The 23706-nt window shown below is 32.2% G+C and overlaps 1 protein-coding gene across 1 annotated transcript in view; it reads left to right on the top strand.

Annotated features, from left to right (window-relative positions):
- Positions 1-1262: 1262 nt before the first annotated feature.
- The window catches only part of LOC143230906 (CXXC-type zinc finger protein 1-like), a 44125-nt gene continuing 21681 nt past the window's right edge, over positions 1263-23706 (top strand). Inside the window, exons 1-7 of the mRNA XM_076465241.1 lie at positions 1263-1356; positions 3468-3673; positions 7103-7203; positions 11551-11648; positions 12230-12310; positions 17298-17366; positions 21394-21492. Coding sequence (XP_076321356.1) covers positions 1324-1356; positions 3468-3673; positions 7103-7203; positions 11551-11648; positions 12230-12310; positions 17298-17366; positions 21394-21492 — 687 coding nt within the window. The 5' untranslated portion in view covers positions 1263-1323. The remainder of the gene's footprint in view (positions 1357-3467; positions 3674-7102; positions 7204-11550; positions 11649-12229; positions 12311-17297; positions 17367-21393; positions 21493-23706) is intronic.

Here is a 23706-nt window from a genome sequence, read left to right as displayed (position 1 = left end):
CATCACCCTGCTAAGGATTTTTTTTTTTTAATTTCGCGCACAGCTAGTCGAGGGCTATCTGCGCTAGCCGTTCCTACTTTAGCAGTGTAAGACTAGAGGAAAGGCAGCTAGTGATCACCACTCACCGTTAACTCTTGGGCTACTCTTTTACCAACGAATAGTGGGATTGACCGTCACTTATAACGCCCCCACGGCTGAAAGGGCGAGCATGTTTGGTGCGACCGGGATTCGAACCAGCGACTCTCGGACTACGAGTCGAACGCTTTAACACGCTTGGCCATGCCGGGCCCCCCTGCTAAGGAACCTAGAGTACTTGTTTATACGAATTCCAGAGAACCATCGATATTGGAGCCGCCAGTGGCTTCATCAACTATCTAGGAAGAATTTCTCTAGCAACAGGATGGCCAAAGCCAAGACATTGCTCTATTTACATATAATAGGACTCAGAAGAAAAAAGATACTAAGAACATCTAGTAATTGGACTATTTAGAGTAACGAGTTATTATTTGTTGTATTAAGATTGAACAAATAAACTTGTCCACCCCTTCAAGTTAAATCTTACTTATCTAGAGCAGTCAAAAAGTTTAGTAAACGTACGAAATTCCTATTTATAAATTTTACAAGGTTATAAAAATAGCAATAACTCTCCAAATTAACAAAGCGACCCGGTTGTAAAATGAGCCTTATAAAGCTAAATCTGGTCAAAAGCATGAACTTATTAAAGACACCAACCGGAATAATCCTTCTCTTCGACTTTAGATGAATGTTAACCTAAATCTGAAAATTTAGTAACGAACCAAACAAAAATTCATCAAGTTTAATGGAAAGAGTGCGTCTTCTGTACGTATTAATTACTGTTGAATTCTTCAGTCTCTTATCTGCATTAATGTTTCTAAGGGCAAACCAAAATTTTTGGAATTGTGCCACCACTGAGTATAAGAGCCTTTAAAGAAATATTAAGAAAGGAAAAAAAATTCTTCTTATTTCGTGGGCTGAACTTCGAATTATTATCAAGAGATAAATTTTAAAAGAAACCGACAATATTAGAATGGAGTACAACTGTCAGGTGCAATTTATGTTATATGTACAAGTCCTAATGATACGTAAATTTAAAAATTACATCTAAGTTTATCTCTTAACTATATAATAATTGTATTACTGATTTCAAATGTTTGTTTTGTAACCAAAGAAAGTTAAAATGCTTTTTTAATTCTTTTTACTTTTTTGTTTTGTAATATAAAGATTATTTGCATTTTGGAAAGGAAAAACAAAAGTTAACTTTAATATTGTTTGCTACTAGGTGGCAACGTATGTCATAAAGTAATGGCGAGTTTTGAAATAGAAAGAATTGGAAAGGTAATTGTTAACTTATTATATTTATGAAAAATAAAGTTATGTAACTTTTTCGCGTGTGTGTGGAGGGGAAATTTAAGTTATTTTTTTAGAATTATATTTATATTTAAATTATAAAATATTGAGGACAATATTTTAGTAACACTATGTACTTGTACTAGTCCTACTCCGTACTACTATAATTTAGAAATTCTGCACCAAAAATGTTTTTCCGAGGCTTATGCACCGTATCATTAGTAACATAAGTGATTGTTATTAGAATACTGCTATTTAATAGTTGCAGTAACTTAGCGTATAATGTAACAATTACGTTTAGCTAGCCTAGGACATGAGGTTTTAGTTTTAATATTGAGACATTTTCGTATTATTTTAAGCCTTACGATTTAGTATGAATAACCCACTGATTAGTAAAGATTGTAGGACCTCACTTCTCATGGTTGTTCATAGAAATCATATTAACAAGGACAGCATTTTAGATTTACATTTTCTTCTTAACTTAATTGTATTAATTCAAGCTGATTCATAAAACCTCCGACTTTTAAATAACAAGTGCATAGACACCTAAAACGTTTGTGAGAAATACCTGTGAGATATGCATTACTGTAATATCGTCTGTGCAGCTTACTTAAGTTACCTAATAATTTTGTATTAAAATATATGAAACATTCAGTGCCAGCACTATTTGTGCCAACTTGTCTTAAGGTAAGTGCTTTGATAAGTAGAAGTTTAATTTTGAATGTTAACTGTTTTCTAGAGAATAGTGTTTACTGTACTCTTATTGCATGACAAAACATTACATTAATTAACAAAGAAAGGATTGACATGAGATTTCAACCACTGTACTTGGAAATCTTTCCTGCCAACATAGTAGTAGTATTGTTAATTCTGTCACATTTTACATTAAAAGAAAAAGTGAATTGTTCAACATAACTTTCAGATAAAAGGAACAATTTGGTCTTTCAAGGCTATATTTGCACACACACAGCCTTGAAGAAAGTACAATTTTAAACAAAATCAGTAGTCTGTCACCCTGATAGAAAAATAAAATTGTCTTAACCATACTACAGGTTTCCTTTCTTTCCAAATTTTAAACTTGTTTCCTTTTATCCCATTATTTTCAGAATATAACACAAAAAATCCAGAGGTCTTTATCTTATTGAACACTGATAATCTTTTAAATTTTATTATGATCACCTCCAACTTCTATTTTGTCAAAAGTGAATAAGATAAGTGAATCATCAGTTCACCATAAAATAATCAATTACAATTAAATCTGATGATGATGAAACCTTGTCAAAATTGTACATAGGCTAGTATGTTAAAACTGTAAGAAAGGCCTCTTCACTTGCTTTTCCAGCCAATTTATACCACTACAGTTGAAAGGATTGGATATCACAGTTTAACACCACTACAGGTGAAAGTATTGAATGTGACAGTTTAACACCACTATAGGTTTAAGTATTGGATATCAAAGTTTAACACCAGTACAGGTGAAAGTATTGGATATTGCAGTTCAACATCACTACAGTTGAAAGTATTGAATGTGACAGTTTAACACAACTATAGGTGAAAGTATTGGATATCATAGTTTAACACCAGTACAGATGAAAGTGTTCGATATCATAACTTAACATTGCGACAGGTGAAAGTATTGGATATCACAATTTAACACCATTACAGGTGAAAGTACTTGAATATTAAATTACAGTTCACCATTATAGTTAAAAGTATTGAATGTTACAGTTTAGCACCACCAAACTGAAAGATTTGGCTTTCACAGTTTAATGTCTGAAAATGTACAATGTATATTGTACGTCACCATGTCTTGAACAATCTGTGTGCCCCCTGCTAGTAGAGTGGTAAGTCTACAGATTTATAATGCTAAAATCAGGGGTTTGATTCCTCTTGGTGGGCTCAGCAGATAGTCAGATGTGGTTTTGTTGTAAGAAAAACACAATCTGTGTCAGTGCTTAATAATGTTTCTTAAATACAGTACCTAGTGAAAAGTTACATTTTATATAAAAAGTATGTTTAAAGCAATTACATTGGAGCATTCATATTTGTTATTATCACATTATTTGTATTGTTAAACTGTGAAAAACTTCTTTCTCTAGAATGATAATGATGTTACTGATACGGATACTTCTAAGAATACAGAAACATCAAATGGACCACTGCTTCCAGTTGGTTGGCAGATGCATAGCTACTGCAAGCCTGCTATGAAGCAGAATCCTTACACAAAAGATGAAAGTGATGATAGTGACGGTGAAAGACATCTGTATTGTATTTGCCGGACAAAGGAAACCAATCGTTTTATGATGTAAGTTTACATTCTGTATTATTTTCTGTAAGTAATATTGGTTGTGTTTTTAGGTTATAAACATTCAGTGATTTAGTGTGTATTGGAAATGAGCCAACTATATGGGACTCTCGGTTCAGTTTTAAAAAGTATTTTCCATAATGGACATGATTTTATTATGTCCATTATATGCACCTAAAAGACTGTTTTCTCCATTTGTTATGTTGTAAGTCCTTCCCAGTTATGACACTATTTATCCATTCATCATTTCTCTGGCATGCTTTGGACGAGTGTTGTGGACATTTTGTCTGATGCTGGTGTTCAGATATAGTACTCACAAAACCCTGTCATTGCTGCAGTGTTCTCGTCTGACTTTGTAGTACATCCCATGGAGCCCTACAAGCACTTAAATGTATCGTCTTTATTATTGATAACCCCATTCCTGAAAAAATAAATAAAAAAAGAAAAGAAAAACGTATCAGAAAATGACCACATATGGATAACTCTGTTGTACAGTTGCCATCACAATCAGATTCTGTACTTTAGTTTCTAATTATGCATTCCTTATCCAAGAAATCCTAAAGGCATATACCTCCCTTTTTTTATTCAAAAGGAATTAGAGGGGCTTGCTGGCTTGCCCAAGTCAGTGAGAAAGTTACATTCTGGAGACATTTTGTGGAAACATCTTCACCACAATACACCATACTCCTCTTGAAATTGAAGGACATTGGGGATATACCCATTGAGGTTACCATGTATGTAACTTTGGATTCTTTCAGAGTAGTTATAGTTGAGAGGGATGGAAAGAATATTTCCGAGTCAGATAACCTCACTGCTTTCTTCAGCCAAGCTCTTTCTGTAGTATGCCAAGTCTCTATTTGCAAAGATGAAATTATGATGCTTACTAATGTTCTGATGTCGATGTTTACATCACCATGCCAACCTGCCATAGTCGAGATAGGTTATCTGAACCTTAAGGTACAGCTATACATTCCCAACCCTCGTAAATGGTTCTTTAATATGCTCTTGTGGTGTTAAAGACTATGATACTTACGAGTGTGGAATGGAACTACACTGTGTTAACTGTAGTGGTTCATGCCCTTCTTACTTTAGTTCTTACCCTATGTAGGTGGAAGAGAAAGAGGTGAATGAAGACTCTAAACAGCATCTCCTACTCAGGGGCTGAGAAATTATTGTCCCCTACCCCATCTCAAACATATGCTGATGCAATCCTATCAAACGCCACAGTGGGAGTAAGGACAGATCTCTCCGTGCCTCCAGCAGAATTGTTTACAAAACATCTAAAGAATTTTTTGCTATCCATAGTTAAAAGAGCTGATGAATCTATGTCTACTTCCATCTCTGTCCCCATCACTCTTTCCAGTGACTGCCCAGGCCCACTTCCTTTGACTTCAGGTGTTTTCTTGGGTTCATCCTTTTCTGCAGTCCTTAGATGCAAAACAATTATTTGTTCACACTATTAGTCACTGGAATCGTTATCCACATAGAGAGACTCGCCTACTCGACCCAGGGCAGGATCTACAGAGATCGATAGACCTTCATCCAACAAAGAAAAAAAAACATGGTCGAAAACAGAAGGGCTCCCTACCTCATTCTCTTCCACATATATAAAAATGGCCACTTTGATACAGTAGAACTGTCAGGATTTTTGTTTGAATATAGATGACATTAAGGATTTGATTGATTCTTATCTTCCTGCATGTCTCTCCTTGCAGGAAACATTTCTGAAACCTGCTGATGCAGAGACCTTTCAGCAGTTTTCTTTATACAGAAATGACAGGTTGTGTGATGGATGAGTGCATGGAGGGACAGCACTGCTGGTTGATCAGCATGTGTGCCTGTCCTGATACACCCTTGGAGGCTACAGCTGTCCATGTTTCCATGAGTCATACCATCACTATGTCTCCTGAAGAGACCTAGGATCAGCCAAATTTTGATGCTCTCACTGAACAGTTACTGTCTCCCTTTTTAATACTGGGGGATTTTAATGGACGTAATCCACTTTGGGATGGTGCTGATATCGATACTTTTATTTTTACTTTTTTATTGGTTGTTTGGCACAGATAACCTAGTTGTTTTGCACCAATAATAAATGTCTACCAACCAACCAACATGCTTTGAAGGAAACTTCCATTGTTCATTCTTTTTTTCTTTAATTGTTCCTTGTTTTGTAAACCAGTTGTAGTATCATTACAGATAGTTTCTACAAGAAATTATAAATCTTATCATGGTTCTTTGTTTCATAAATCAGTTGTATTATAACTGTTATTAATACCAGTACAACTGGTTTATACAAGGAGTGTTTTGTATTAACCTGTTCAGTGCCGTAGATGAGATAATTTGTTCAAGCCGATTGGTAACACAGTGCCACGGATGAGTTAATTTGTTCTCAATAATACCTAACTTTAACGTTAGATGTCAGCACCATACATGCATTTGACCTACTAACATATTGTTTCACTTTCGATCCAAAATGGTGTCACAAAAAAGGTTACAAAATGAAGAAGCAGTAGAGTTGTATTTTGAACTTGGTTTGGAGTTGCCGTAGCATCTGAAATACTTGGCAGTTAACAGGTTAATATCAGTACAACCAGTTTATACAAGGAATGCTTTGTGTTTCCCTGTTTTGTATGCAAGTTATATTAATATAAATACAACTAGTTTGTTCAAGGAATACTTTGTGTTTCCCTGTTTTGTATGTCAATTATCTTAATATCAATACCACTGATTTTTACAAGGAATGCTTTGTTTCTCTGTTTTGTAAACCAGTTGTATTTTTAAATTTTTCCTTTTCAGGTGTTTTTCTTTAATGAGCTGAAAACAAATTTGTATTTTTCTTATTTCTATTTCTGATAATCTGTAATTGTATGTTAACAAAACAAAAACTGTTTTATGATTTTAATGTTACATACTATGATTTATACATCATACATGTATAACTTAACTACAGTGAAGAATAGGAATTATTTCTCCAGTGTTTATGATACATAATTTACAATAAATAGAGACAGCACAAACAACCTTTCTTATATCATCTAGCAAGCACTGATTATAATGCTGCATAATGGTTTGTGAGTAAATAATTAAAAATTACAGTGAGGAATTTTCTGCACGTCAACTCGGACAAATGGTTTTTCAAGTCATGGATGGTGTCTGAGTAATCTCCAAAGAATCAGGGAAGGGGTGAATGTACTATCTGTACTGATGGTGTCTACAAGAAATACCTTGTGATCTTATGTTTGTATTGTTAACAAAATATCATTACAATGTGTCTTCATTTTGTTTTTTACTAGTCTTTGTTTCAGAAATAGTTTAAAGTTCTTACTCTTAAGGGAAAAAGACAGGACTTGTATTGCTGTTGTTTTTCAGTGAAGTATTTTTTATTTTAATAATTGATGGTATAAATGTGTATATGTTATTTCTTCATAGTGGTTGTGACAAATGCAATGAATGGTATCATGGAGACTGCATCAGTATTACAGAGGAATATGCTAAAAACATTCTGCAGTTCTTCTGTTTACTTTGTCGAGGTGAGAACTGTTGCTATAGTAATTTAGACGAATGTCATAATGTTAATAAGTCATGCAACTTTGTAGAAATGTGGGAGATTATGTCGTGTACTTGTGTGTTTTCCTTTTTTTACTAATGCATATGTTCTATTTTCCTCTTTTTAATAGAATCTATTGCATATATTGTACTTTTCATATATATGTATTCAATAGATACTAGCCCATACTTTGTAGTTTTTGTATGTATATATTCAGTAGATACTAGCCCGTACGTTGTAATTTTCGTATGTATATATTCAATAGATACTAGCCCGTACATTATAGTTTTTGTATGTATATATTCAGTAGATACTAGCCCATACTTTGTAGTTTTTGTATGTATATATTCAATAGATACTAGCCCATACATTATAGTTTTTGTATGTATATATTCAGTAGATACTAGCCCATACTTTGTAGTTTTTGTATGTATATATTCAATAGATAGCCCATATATTGTACTTTTCGTATATATATATTCAATAGATACTAGCCCATATATTGTACTTTTTGTATATATATATTCAATAGATACTAGCCCGTATATTGTACTTTTCGTACATATATATTCAATAGATACTAGCCCATATATTGTACTTTTCGTATGTATATATATTCAATAGATACTAGCCCATATATTGTACTTATATATTCAATAGACACTAGCCCAGATATTGTAATTTTCATCTATTCTACATATGCAGCATATTTCAACAACTGTGTATGTATTAATAAATGTCTGTTAATTTTTGAACTATGCATGTGGTCAGAGTAGTGAAAAAAGTGTTATGGTAGGTTCTGTTTTGTTATGTATTGCTTACTGTTATAAGGTATGATAAGTAATATAAAACAAAATATGTGTTATGGTAGGTTCTGTTTAGTTATGTATTGCTTACTGTTATAAGGTATGATAAGTAATATAAAACAAAATATGTGTTATGGTAGGTTCTGTTTTGTTATGTATTGCTTACTGTTATAAGGTATGATAAGTAATATAAAACAAAATACGTGTTATGGTAGGTTCTGTTTAGTTATGTATTGCTTACTGTTATAAGGTATGATAAGTAATATAAAACAAAATATGTGTTATGGTAGGTTCTGTTTAGTTATGTATTGCTTACTGTTATAAGGTATGATAAGTAATATAAAACAAAATATGTGTTATGGTAGGTTCTGTTTAGTTATGTATTGCTTACTGTTATAAGGTATGATAAGTAATATAAAACAAAATACGTGTTATGGTAGGTTCTGTTTAGTTATGTATTGCTTACTGTTATAAGGTATGATAAGTAATATAAAACAAAATACGTGTTATGGTAGGTTCTGTTTAGTTATGTATTGCTTACTGTTATAAGGTATGATAAGTAATATAAAACAAAATATGTGTTATGGTAGGTTCTGTTTAGTTATGTATTGCTTACTGTTATAAGGTATGATAAGTAATATAAAACAAAATATGTGTTATGGTAGGTTCTGTTTAGTTATGTATTGCTTACTGTTATAAGGTATGATAAGTAATATAAAACAAAATACGTGTTATGGTAGGTTCTGTTTAGTTATGTATTGCTTACTGTTATAAGGTATGATAAGTAATATAAAACAAAATACGTGTTATGGTAGGTTCTGTTTAGTTATGTATTGCTTACTGTTATAAGGTATGATAAGTAATATAAAACAAAATATGTGTTATGGTAGGTTCTGTTTAGTTATGTATTGCTTACTGTTATAAGGTATGATAAGTAATATAAAACAAAATATGTGTTATGGTAGGTTCTGTTTAGTTATGTATTGCTTACTGTTATAAGGTATGATAAGTAATATAAAACAAAATATGTGTTATGGTAGGTTCTGTTTAGTTATGTATTGCTTACTGTTATAAGGTATGATAAGTAATATAAAACAAAATATGTGTTATGGTAGGTTCTGTTTAGTTATGTATTGCTTACTGTTATAAGGTATGATAAGTAATATAAAACAAAATATGTGTTATGGTAGGTTCTGTTTAGTTATGTATTGCTTACTGTTATAAGGTATGATAAGTAATATAAAACAAAATATGTGTTATGGTAGGTTCTGTTTTGTTATGTATTGCTTACTGTTATAAGGTATGATAAGTAATATAAAACAAAATATATGTGTTATGGTAGGTTCTGTTTAGTTATGTATTGCTTACTGTTATAAGGTATGATAAGTAATATAAAACAAAATACGTGTTATGGTAGGTTCTGTTTAGTTATGTATTGCTTACTGTTATAAGGTATGATAAGTAATATAAAACAAAATATGTGTTATGGTAGGTTCTATTTAGTTATGTATTGCTTACTGTTATAAGGTATGATAAGTAATATAAAACAAAATATGTGTTATGGTAGGTTCTGTTTAGTTATGTATTGCTTACTGTTATAAGGTATGATAAGTAATATAAAACAAAATATGTGTTATGGTAGGTTCTGTTTAGTTATGTATTGCTTACTGTTATAAGGTATGATAAGTAATATAAAACAAAATATGTGTTATGGTAGGTTCTGTTTGGTGACATTTCTTATTGTGATAAGGTACGATTAGTAATATCATAAGCAAAAAGTGTTAAGGGAATTTGGTTGGTCATGTATAACTTATTGTTATAAAGTCAGATTAGTAACAGTGTAAAACAAAATGTGTTATAGTAGTTTGTTTGGATATGCAATACTTATTGTTATAAGTTCAGATTAGTAACAGTGTAAAACAAAATGTGTTGTAGTAGTTTGTTTGGATATGCAATACTTATTGTTATAAGTTCAGATTAGTAACAGTGTAAGACAAAATGTGTGTTATGGCAGGTTCTGTTTGGTGATGTATAACTTATTATTATAAAGGGTTATGGCAGGTTCTGTTTGGTGATGTATAACATATTATTATAAAGTGTTATGGCAGGTTCTGTTTGGTGATGTATAACATTATTATAAAGTGTTATGGCAGGTTCTGTTTGGTGATGTATAATGTATTATTATAAAGTGTTATGGCAGGTTCTGTTTGGTGATGTATAATGTATTATTGTTATGTATTATTGTATAACAAAATGTGTTATAGTAGTTTGTTTGGATATGCAATACTTATTGTTATAAGTTCAGATTAGTAACAGTGTAAGACAAAATGTGTGTTATGGCAGGTTCTGTTTGGTGATGTATAACTTATTGTTATAAGGTCAGATAAGTAACAGTGTAAAACAAAATGTGTGTTATGGCAGGTTCTGTTTGGTGATGTAAAACTTATTATTATAAAGTGTTATGGCAGGTTCTGTTTGATGATGTATAATGTATTATTATAAAGTGTTATGGCAGGTTCTGTTTGGTGATGTATAATGTATTATTGTTATGTATTATTGTATAACAAAATGTGTTATAGTAGTTTGTTTGGATATGCAATACTTATTGTTATAAGTTCAGATTAGTAACAGTGTAAGACAAAATGTGTGTTATGGCAGGTTCTGTTTGGTGATGTATAACTTATTGTTATAAGGTCAGATAAGTAACAGTGTAAAACAAAATGTGTGTTATGGCAGGTTCTGTTTGGTGATGTAAAACTTATTATTATAAAGTGTTATGGCAGGTTCTGTTTGGTGATGTATAATGTATTATTGTTATGTATTATTGTATAACAAAATGTGTTATAGTAGTTTGTTTGGATATGCAATACTTATTGTTATAAGTTCAGATTAGTAACAGTGTAAGACAAAATGTGTGTTGTGGCAGGTTCTCTTTGGTGATGTATAACTTATTATTATAAAGTGTTATGACAGGTTCTGTTTGGTGATGTATAATGTATTATTATAAAGTGTTATGGCAGGTTCTGTTTGGTGATGTATAACATATTATTATAAAGTGTTATGGCAGGTTCTGTTTGGTGATGTATAATGTATTATTATAAAGTGTTATGGCAGGTTCTGTTTGGTGATGTATAACTTATTATTACAAAGTGTTATGGCAGGTTCTGTTTGGTGATGTATAACTTATTATTATAAAGTGTTATGGCAGGTTCTGTTTGGTGATGTATAACTTATTATTATAAAGTGTTATGGCAGGTTCTGTTTGGTGATGTATAATGTATTATTATAAAGTGTTATGGCAGGTTCTGTTTGGTGATGTATAATGTATTATTATAAAGTGTTATGGCAGGTTCTGTTTGGTGATGTATAACTTATTATTATAAAGTGTTATGGCAGGTTCTGTTTGGTGATGTATAACATTATTATAAAGTGTTATGGCAGGTTCTGTTTGGTGATGTATAACTTATTATTATAAAGTGTTATGGCAGGTTCTGTTTGGTGATGTATAACTTATTATTATAAAGAAAAAGATTCCAGTCTGGAAATAAAGTTCAAAGAGAAAGAAAAGAAGGACAAAAAGAACAAACATAAGGATGTAAAGAAAGATGATGGTGAGAAAAGTGTAAGTAGACAACAGGGATGTTATTAATGTAGATAACAACAGTGATGTTATTAATGTAGATAACAACAGGGTTGTTATTAATGTAGATAACAACAGGGATGTTATTAATGTAGATAACAACAGGGATGTTATTAATGTAGATAACAACAGGGATGTTATTAATGTAGATAACAACAGGGATGTTATTAATGAAGATAACAACAGTGATGTTGTTAATGTAGATAACAACAGCGATGTTGTTAATGTAGATAACAACAGCGATGTCGTTAATGTAGATAACAACAGCGATGTTATCAGTGCAGATAATAGCAGTTTATAGGTTGATGTGTTTGTCAAATAATATTCGTCTCAATAGATTCAAGTTTGTAATAAAAGCCTCAAAGATAGAGTGGATTTTAATCTTTCTATCAACAGTCATGATTCCTAACTAATGACCTAAGGCCCAGTCAGTGGTCATTGACTTTATATGGCTTTCTTGTAAATCACAATTATTACTAATTATAATTTTTGTTAAGTGTTTGTTGTAACTTCTCAATTAAAACTATTACGTAATTAGATTTATAAATCTTTATTTTCTCCAGACCAAAAAGTCCACCCGTCGTTGTGGGGAATGTATCAATTGTTACAGAACAGAAGACTGTGGACGTTGTGATTTCTGCAAGGTAAAAATGTATTACTTATGCAGAGGGCTTTAATCACAAGAAGGGTTTTTAGAGTTTCATTTGAATTTAGAAATTAGTATTACAAAAATAATAGTATGTTAAAGTGATTTTGGAACTTTACTGTTTCATTAGAATGCATGCTGGAATATCCTGTCATATTTTATTTGGTGATAGTATATTTAGCTAATAGACCTGCAGCATATATTATATTGCAAAACATTTCATTATAAGGAAGTCATGTCCAAAGCATGCCACTCCTCTTTGTGTGCTTTCTGTAGTCAGTCTACTGTACGAGGACATTTTTCCACTGCACATATAGAAATTCATATTTACTATTCTGTTTTTATGTAACTAGACACTTTCATTTCCTGATACGGTTACATTTTCTTTACATTTTTGTAAGTGAATAGTATATGGAGCAAAGAGTTAAATGAAAGTGAAATATTAAATCTCTTTATATTAGTGGTACTTTTACAGTTGTTTCATATGTGAACAACATTAGGTTTATAAATGTGATAATGCATTATAAGGTTGGATGAAAATGAATTCATTATTTTTATGTATGAACTGTACATTTAGAAATGTGATAGTATAGTGTAGGGTTGGATGAAAATGGAACCACCTGTTTTATGTTTCAACTGACCATGAGAAGTATGTTAATATGGTGTTGGGTTTAATAAATCTGTTGGTTTATGTGTGTACTGTAACCTTAGAAATGTGTTAATATAGTGTTGAGTTTAATAAATCTGTTGTTTTATGTGTGTACTGTAACCTTAGAAATGTGTTAATATAGTATTGAGTTTAATAAATCTGTTGTTTTATGTGTGTACTGTAACCTTAGAAATGTGTTAATATAGTATTGAGTTTAATAAATCTGTTGTTTTATGTGTGTACTGTAACCTTAGAAATGTGTTAATATAGTGTTGAGTTTAATAAATCTGTTGTTTTATGTGTGTACTGTAACCTTAGAAATGTGTTAATATAGTGTTGAGTTTAATAAATCTGATGTTTTGTGTGTGTACTGTAACCTTAGAAATGTGTTAATATAGTGTTGAGTTTAATAAATCTGATGTTTTGTGTGTGTACTGTAACCTTAGAAATGTGTTAATATAGTGTTGACTTTAATAAATCTGTTGTTTTGTGTGTGTACTGTAACCTTAGAAATGTGTTAATATAGTGTTGAGTTTAATAAATCTGATGTTTTGTGTGTGTACTGTAACCTTAGAAATGTGTTAATATAGTGTTGAGTTTAATAAATCTGATGTTTTGTGTGTGTACTGTAACCTTAGAAATGTGTTAATATAGTATTGAGTTTAATAAATCTGTTGTTTTGTGTGTGTACTGTAACCTTAGAAATGTGTTAATATAGTATTGAGTTTAATAAATCTGTTGTTTTATGTGTGTACTGTAACCTTAGAAATGTGTTAATATAGTATTGAGTTTAATAAATCTGTTGTTTTATGTGTTAAGAGATAATTGTTTGGTTTACTTCTTGATTTATTGTTCTATATTTTAAGAAAAATAAGTTTAAAAATCTACATACATATACAGTGTATAATAAATGAAATGTGCTGTACATTACAAAATACTAGACCAATAAAACACGGCCAAGACATGTTCAGTTTGTGAAGACTAAAAGTTAATTTCATGTTATTGAATATGGTAACATGAGTGCAAGTTCTGTAATTTTAGCCAGGCATGAATGAAAGGTCAATATAAATAATATATACCAGTACATAACTCAATGAAACTTATGCTGTTTAGACTAAACATTTCGATTTTCCTGTTTTAATTTGTATTCATCCTGGAATGAACAAAGCATACTTTATATTTATTTACTAATTTTTTATGTGGTTATGAGGTTAGTTAAATTGAGACCCAACATATTTATGGAATAGAAAATAAAAGATAGGACATAAAGTCTTACTTAAACATTTGAAATCTGTTTAGAAGGTTTTAGGCATTATGTAAATAATAGTTTGAGATATTTGGGATGAATAATAGTTTTTAATCATAACTTGAAATCTGCTTTGTTTTCAAAATAGTAATGAAACATTTAATAATTTCACAAACAAATCTGTAGTGAAACAACTTTCTTAAAAAAATCTGATTTGTTTGTACACGAAAAGGCTTGCAACATTTACTAAAACTCTACTAAATTTTGTTAAGATACAAAAGTTATAGTATAAATACTTAATGTCTGTAAATGTGTACAGATTTCTACATATTATACCAAGTACATTGCTTAAGGTTTAACAAAGGTAAATCTGTTACTTTTTTGTGTTAACTGTACTCTTAAAACTGTAGTAATATAGTGTAGGGTTTAACAAAGGTAAATATGTTTGATGTGTGAACTGACTATTAGAAGTAACTTAAGATTCTAGTGTTTAAAACAATTACTTCTGTTTTTGTGTGTGAAATGAACCTGAGAAATGTGTTAATATAGTTGTAGAGTTTAATAAAATTAAATATGTTATGTGTGAATTTTACTGGTAGAAATATGATAGAGTTTGTTAAAGTTTAGTTTTGAGTTAATTATGAACTTTCCTTAAGACATATGATTATATAGTGTAGAGATTAATACAATTTAAGGTTTTTTTGTATGTAATGAACCTTTACCTGTGTGATGATATAGTGTATTATTGGATAAATGTTAAAACTTGATTTGTGTGTGAATTGTGTATATATATGATGTAGTGTTGAATGAAAGTCTGAACATTTGTTTTGTATATCAAGTTGTCAATATTGATGTTAAAAATATCTACAACTTCACTGAATGTTTCATATGTGAAAACAAAATATTCGTAAGAATAAATTATGTCAGTTTAGACGCATGTTGAATATTTCTTTCTTTAATGTACAACTGCATAAAGTTGTTAGATATTGTGATTGTTTTAATGCATAGTTGTTAGATATTGTGATTGTTTTAATGTACTGTTGTTAGATATCATGTAAGTTGGATTGCTTTAATGTACTGTTGTTAGATATCATGTAAGTTGGATTGTTTTAATGTACTGTTGTTAGATATCGTGTAAGTTGGATTGTTTTAATGGACTGTTGTTAGATATCATGTAAGTTGGATTGTTTTAATGTACTGTTGTATATCATGTAAGTTGGATTGTTTTAATGTACTGTTGTTAGATATCATGTAAGTTGGATTGTTTTAATGTACTGTTGTATATCATGTAAGTTGGATTGTTTTAATGTACTGTTGTTAGATATCATGTAAGTTGGATTGTTTTAATGTACTGTTGTTAGATATCATGCAAGTTGGATTGTTTTAATGTACTGTTGTTAGATATCATGTAAGTTGGATTGTTTTAATGTACTGTTGTATATCATGTAAGTTGGATTGTGTTAATGTACTGTTGTTAGATATGATGTAAGTTGGATTGTTTTAATGTACTGTTGTTAGATATCATGTAAGTTGGATTGTTTTAATGTACTGTTGTATATCATGCAAGTTGGATTGTTTTAATGTACTGTTGTTAGATATCATGTAAGTTGGATTGTTTTAATGTACTGTTGTATATCATGTAAGTTGGATTGTTTTAATGTACTCATGTAAGTTGAATTGTGTTAATGTACTGTTGTTAGATATCATGTAAGTTGGATTGTTTTAATGTACTGTTGTTAGATATCATGTAAGTTGGATTGTTTTAATGTACTGTTGTTAGATATCATGTAAGTTGGATTGTTTTAATGTACTGTTGTTAGATATCATGTAAGTTGGATTGTTTTAATGTACTGTTGTTGTATATCATGCAAGTTGGATTGTTTTAATGTACTGTTGTATATCATGCAAGTTGGATTGTTTTAATGTACTGTTGTTAGATGTCATAAATTTTTAATGTATAATTGTTAGATGTCGTGAGATAGATTGTTTTAATGTACTGTTGTTAGATGTCCTGAGATAGATTGTTTTAATGTACTGTTGTTAGATGTCGTGAGATAGATTGTTTTAATGTACTGTTGTTAGATGTCGTGAGATAGATTGTTTTAATGTACTGTTGTTAGATGTCGTGAGATAGATTGTTTTAATGTATAATTAATCTTTACCACACACAGACTTTGTCCTGTTAGAATCAAATATAGCATAATCATCATATTAAGAAATTTGAGTTACTTTGTCCTGTTAGAATCAAATATAGCATAATCATCATATTAAGAAATTTGAGTTGCTTTGTCCTGTTAGAATCAAATATAGCATAATCATCATATTAAGAAATTTGAGTTTAAACATTGATAAAGAATAAAAAATAAAACTATAAGTAATTGGTGTTAGGAAGCAACTGTGAAAAGAAATGAACAAACATTAGTTGTATGAAGATGCTAAGGTAAAAGAAGATTGTACTGTTTTAGTTCCAGTAATTTATTAAAAACTTTAACAAAGAAATTAGACCTCAGGATGTAAAAGTGTTGTTTTAAATAATTGTACTGGTTTAGCTTTGGTAATTTATTAAAAACTTTAACAAAGAAATTAGACCTCAGGATGTAAAGTTTTTGTTTTAAATAATTGTACTGGTTTAGTCCTGGTAATTTATTGAAAACTTTAACAAAGAAGTTAGACCTCAGGATGTAAAAGTTTTGTTTTAAATAATTGTACTGGTTTAGTCCTGGTAATTTATTAAAAACTTTAACAAAGAAATTAGACCTCAGGATGTAAAGTTTTTGTTGTAAATAACCTATTTGTAAGATAGTTTGCTAGTTTTAAGTTAGAATTTTAAGTAATTTTCAGTAAACTAACTGTCTTGAGAATAAATAATACTGACTTACATTTTTTTAAAAATTTGGAGTGAATGCAGTGAAGTAAAAATTATTTTATTTAGATGGTAGTAACTTTGTGGCTAGTGAACTATAATATGTTAAGATACCCTTCTACAATGTAAAATGCACAGAAGTATAAAGGTGCATCATTTTCAAGCAGTTGGTTAATATTCATATAGGGACCTGATCTGTACAATATGTAAATACTGTTATCTTTTAGGACATGAAAAAGTTTGGGGGTCCAAATAAAATTCGACAGAAATGCAGACAGAGACAGTGCTTGAATTTTGTGAGTATTAATGTTTTGATCTAACATGAAAGTTTTTGTAACCCATGCAAATGTAATTTTAAAGTTTGGGATAGAAAAGTTTTAATTTGGACTTTTAATTGTTGTGATTAATGAATAGTTGTTGAAATTAGTGAATAGTCACTATGGAGATGACTAGTATAAAGATAGAATCTTAATGGATTGTAAGTATTATATTTATACCGTGATTAGTTGATGACACTGATATGTAAATAGTTTTTATTGTTGTTAGAGATAGGCCAACACTGATATGTGAAAACTGCTTGTTAGACATAGAATGGCTTTGAGTGATTATAAATACAATGTTTATTAAGATATATCTAGGTTTATAATCCAAGTTTAAGAAGACAAGTGTAGAATCTTTTGAGTTATCGTAGGTGTTCGAACTGATGACCATTCTGATTCAGGCACTGCTGTTAATGCGGACAGATGTAATTGCAAACTTCACAAATCATCGTTAGGTTCACGATGACAGAAGAAGGTCGAAACGTTGTTCGCTCTTCTATGTAAAATATTTTCTCAACCCAAACGAGCCGTTTTTGCATATATATGTTGAGGTTTACGTTTTGATCTGGATGAGATCAAAACTTTGATTACTTCCTACCATCCTGTCTTTCCTTGCAGGAAACATTTCTGGAACCTGCTGAAACTGTCACCTTTCAGCAGTTTTCTTTGTACAAAAATGATAGCCTGTGTGATGGATGAGTGCATGGAGAGGTGATACTGTTGGTTGATAAGCATGTGCCCATCGTGTCTTTGCCACTCTACACACCTTTGGAGGCTGTAGCCATCCATGCTTCCTTGGGTCCTACCATCACTATTTGTTCTCTCTACCTGTTGCCTGGAAAGACCTATGATCAATCATACCTTGATGCTCTCATTGAACAGTTGCCATCTCCCTTTTTAATTGTGGGGGACTTTAATGGACATCATCCCTTCTGGGGAAGTGCTGACGTTGATAGCAAGGGTTGCTTCATAGAGCATATACTCTCTGTTCCCAACCTTTCTGTTTTCAGTACAGGTTCTTCTACTTATTTTCATGCACCTAGTCAGTCCTTTACTGCTGTTGGCCTCTCAATTGGCTACCCTTCACTATTCTTCCATTTTTCATGGAGGGTTGACAATAATTCATGAGACAGTGATCATTTTCCTATACTTTTGAGAGAGATTGGTCGTGCTTGATGCCACCCGACCCACATGCCCCAGTGGATACTGGATCAAGCAAACTGGCCCTCTTTCACTGCTCTTGCAGAACATGATCCTGCCATTGTCTGTAAGCCACCAATAGAAGACTGTGTGGCAACAGTAACTATTATACAAACAGCAGCTCAGTGTATTTCTAAAACCTGGAGACATTTTCCATGATATCCTTGTTCATGGTGGAATCCTGTCTGCCACATGGCATGGAAGGCTGAAAAAACAAGCCTGGAATACTTTTTGTAGGTATCCCACACTCTCGCACTGCATTGCTTTCCACAGGCCTGTGCACATGCTCAGTGGGTAAGACATCAAAGCCAGAAGGAATCTTAGATTAAGTTCACAACCAGTATATCTTCTACCACCAGTTCAAAAATCATATGAGACAAGATTTGACATTCTACACTAAAGATATATCGTGCTCTTATTCGTTCGAAACTCGATTATGGATCACTGGTCTATGGCTCTGCCAGGACTTCAGCCTTACAGATGCTGGACCCCATTCATCATCAAGGATTTTGTCTCTGCACTGGGGCTTTCTGCACTTCCCCAGTTCAAGGCTTATACGTCGAATCTCATGAACCTTCATTGCACCTCTGCCGTTTGCAACTGTCTTTACTATATGCTTCAAAACTTTGTTCATCACCAAAGCATCCCATTTGGGATTTGGTTTTCCTTCCTAGGTGGGCCATAGTTTTTCAGAATAGATGATCTACCATTGCTCCTTTTGGCCTTTGTATCCAGGTGCAGTTGGATGAATTGGGTCTGTTCTTGGATAACATTGCTGTATCCACTGGTCAGCCCATCCCACCGTGGCTTCTTACAGTCCCCAACTGTGACCTATCTTTAAGTCACCTGAGAAAAGCAGACAGTCCTGATTGGAAATACTGTCTGTTATTTGCTGAACATCTTTTGAACCATCCTTCCACTCCTATTTATACAGATGGTTCAAAATCAGGTAACGATGGTTGCATGCAGAATCCCTTCTGCAGCTTCTGTGTTCACTGTTGAACTGTATGCCATTTCTCTTGCCTTGGATTGCATAGAAGCTAAGCAGTACTCAAACTGCACTATTTATACTGATTCGTGTAGTTCTCTGCTGGTCCTGGAATAACATCTGTTCAGTGTTTCTGGATACTGAGCCATGTTGGTATTCGTGGAAATTAGCTTATCAACGCCGCAGTTAAATGTATCTGCTCTGGCACTATCACCACTGTGCCTGTTCCATACATGGATTATAGTCAAGGCTCGGCTCTGTGCCAGCTGGCAGTTGACTTGGAGTGAGCAACTTCAAAACAAGCTTTTCCAAATAAAACCCTATATTGGACTTTGGCCATCTTGCTTCTGTAAAGGATTGGAAAGAGAAAGTTGTTCTAAATAGACTATGCATTGGTCACAGTTTTTAACTCATTGTTTTCTTTTATCTGGAACTGATGCACCAGCGAGTAGTCTGTGTAACATTCAGGTCACAATAAGCCAAATTTTACGTTGAGAGTCGTAACGACAGCACCATTTTAAACATGTTCTGTCCCAAGGTTTATCCATAACGTTAGACAGTGTTATTGGTGATGGTGACACTGCCCACCTTGGTAATGTTTTTAGTTTTTTAAAGGTCATCAATCTTTTTAATGCCATTTAAGTTTTGTAATTTATACATTAGACCTTTTTTAATGAGATTCCCTTTTAAGAATCACAGTCCATCTAGTTTGATTTGAAATTAGAAAATGGCTGTAAAGTCAAATAACTTGAAACCAGGACTTTGAAAGGCCAACTTCAGATAACTAATGCTGCTGTTCGAACTACCTGTTAGTCATCCTGGTGAGTTATTATTAAAATTTTGCTATAAGTCTCTTAAAACTTTTATTACTTTTTGAAAATGGCCATAATGTCAAATAACTCGGAATCAGGACTGGATTGGCCAACTTCAGATGACTGATGGTGGTTTATGTACTTACCTGTTAGTCATTCTGGCAAGTTATTATAATTACAGTTATGTTACAGAAAATCCTTTACAACTTGTATTACTGTAGTTTTTCTCTTAACGCTGTAGACTAGATATAAAAATTGATTTTATGCTTTTTTTTTCACTTTGTTTTATTTTACTTTAATTTCCTTTTATAACTTTCCTAATTTTTTTTTCACTGGATGTTTGGCACAGATAACTAAGCTGCTTTGTGCTATAAAACACCAAATCAACCAACATTTCATACGGTGTGTTTCTTGTTGACTTTATAACAACTTCTTGTAGCCTAGCTACACAGTAACAACTGAATAGTTTGGTATTTTTCATTACAACAGATTTCATGACAAGCACCAGATTTCTTATGACAATTATTAAAACAATCTCTCTCCTGCAATTTTGTTTTGAATTGGATTAAAATGGAACTGAATATTTAATCAGAAGACTTATTATACACATGTCTTAATACTGAAAATGTAACCAGAATACTTTTTATCCACATGTCTTAATACTGAAAATGTAACCAGAATACTTTTTATTCACGTGTCTTAATACTGAAAATGTAACCAGAATACTTTTTATACACATGTCTTAATACTGAAAATGTAACCAGAATACTTTTTATTCACGTGTTTTGTTAATGAATAGTTAATCTGGAGACTTCCAAATTACTTATGGTATCACTAACTGGTTTATTAATAGCAAGACACATTATTTTCTATTACATTAAAATGAATTTTGGGAAACATTTTGATGTTTCAGTAGAAGGAAGCTGTGCTTAAGACTAAAAGTGATTTGAGTTGTTTATTTTTTAATAATAAAGTTTTTACTCATGATTACTTTTATTAATAGGGTTTGGTTTTGGGAAGAAAACCTCAACATCAAGAAAAACATGCAACACGATTAAGTGACACAGAAGATAAAGATCCCACTTACAGTCCACCAAAGAAGGTCAGTTTAAGTTTTGTACATTTTGTGTGTAATACCTGAAGAAATGAGGACAAAATTGATAAAACTTGTTAAATCAGCAGTAAAAATCTGTTAAAACTTGAATTTAACTTATCGTTCCACTTGTAGTTAATCAAGATGTCCTTAAACACTTAACTAATCATGTTAACACTTCTGTTTTACATATGTAAGTGATTGTCCAATTTATAGTCGTCATATATTTGTCAGAACCTGTATTTTCTGTTTAACTAATTTTCTTCCTTACAGTAAGTAGAAGGTCTGTTAACATTTCTGTTTTACATATGTAAGTGATTATCTGATTTACAGTCAACAAAGGTCTGTTAATACTTCTGTTTTACATATGTAAGTGATTATCTGATTTACAATCAACAAAGGTCTGTTAATACTTCTGTTGTACATATGTAAGTGATTATCTGATTTACAATCAACAAAGGTCTGTTAATACTTATGTTTTACATATGTAAGTGATTATCTGATTTACAATCAACAAAGAAGGTATGTTAATACTTCTGTTTTGCATATGTAAGTGATTATCCAATTTACATTCAACAAATATTTGTCAGAACTGGATAGGCTGACAGGGACCTTTGTCATGTGTATCCACTTCCTGAATTTACCATGCCTTCACATACCTTTCTTAAGAATTCTGTTTGTCCTTACAATTTTTTTTTTTTTACTTTTCCTTTATCTGATGTAGTTTCCTTTGGGTCTATATCTTATTACCCAGATCCTTCATTACTGCTTGAATATACATCCCAACCATATTTACTTTCCACCCACTCCCTGTTCATGCTGAACAATTTGCCTTTCAGTTGGGTGATGGTATATCTTGGCCCCACATGCTTTAGATCAGTTTGCCCTCGCATATCATTGGGCTGACTTGACTGTTCATATCTTGACTATTGGGTTTCATTTTACTGGTTTGTAAGGTGGATTCCAATATTCCTGTTCGTCTCACCTGTGCCTAGTTTCTCTGCCTTCATATTACCTTCGCGATACTTTAGTGCTACTTTTTCGCAATCCATCTTCTGAGGGATTTTTCTGGAGACATCCTTTCCCTACTTACATCTATGATGGTTTTTTTTCTTGTCTTCATCTCTGGTTTTATAAACATGTTGGGACCTTTTAGGACATGATGCTATTTTATCTAAAACCTGTTTACTTGCTCCTTATTTCTGGGATTTGTGTGTGGCTCTGTTTTTAAGACTTTAGTCTTTGATATAATACTGGAGTCCTTGGTGTCTTGGGTGGCAAACTGTGCAGCACCATTCAACCCTTTCACACCTGATAGCTTATTTATCTCAGAGCCAAGTGTAGCATCAACTCCAATTTTATCTCCTTTCCAACCATTACTTGTTTCCCCTTCTCGAGGTGCCACAGCTAGTAATTTTTATGGACAATGCATAATACACTGCCAATAATTTTAGTGACTATGTGGTAGAAACTTGACTTGTAGTCTTTGTTGATTGGTAGTGCCTTTAACCATCAATGTTTGGGTTCTTCAGGTTTTGTCAGAGTAATGAGAACTCCCATTCCTTGCCCCATGTGTTTTTTTTTCCTTCCAATCTCTTTGGGATCCTATAACTTGCCAGTGTCAATTAGAGAGGGTACAGGACCTCCTTTTCTACTAGGCTGTTGAATCCTTTCCACATCATTCATTGGGTTTTACTTCTGTCTGTTTGTTCTTCCCAAACAACTGGGGGCTGGAAGCCTCTGATCATTCTGTCTCAACTTAATAGATTTGCTAGTCTCCGAATTTTCACCATATTTCATGTCCTAATATACACTTTGGTAGGCATTTTCACCAGGTTTATGGATGATCCAGATGGATGCCTCTAATGCTTATCTGCATACCCCTGACTTGAAACAACAATCTGTTCCTTATCTTGGCTCACCCATAAAAAGGTGGTGTACCAATTTGGTGCCTACCCATTTGGCTAGATGCTGCTCCTTATGTTTTTTGTTACTTTGTGAGAGCTTTTGCCCTTCATCTTAATTTCTTGGGCTGTGTTTCCATTTTTCTATGGGTGACTGGCTACTTATGGCTCATTCCAAACAGGAGTTTGACTGTCATACTTGTGAGTTCTTCTCAGATCTACTTGGGTAAGCTAGTTCTTTAAACTGTAAAACTCCTCTCTGAGCCCTGCCCACCACCTAATGCATTTTGGTGTCTCTCAACAGCTACCTCAGTCAGGC

Source organism: Tachypleus tridentatus, chromosome 1, assembly GCF_004210375.1.
Source record: "Tachypleus tridentatus isolate NWPU-2018 chromosome 1, ASM421037v1, whole genome shotgun sequence".
NCBI classification, from domain to species: domain Eukaryota; kingdom Metazoa; phylum Arthropoda; class Merostomata; order Xiphosura; family Limulidae; genus Tachypleus; species Tachypleus tridentatus.
The sequence above is the reverse complement of the archived record's forward strand: the minus strand, read 5'-3'. Positions and strand labels throughout refer to the sequence as shown.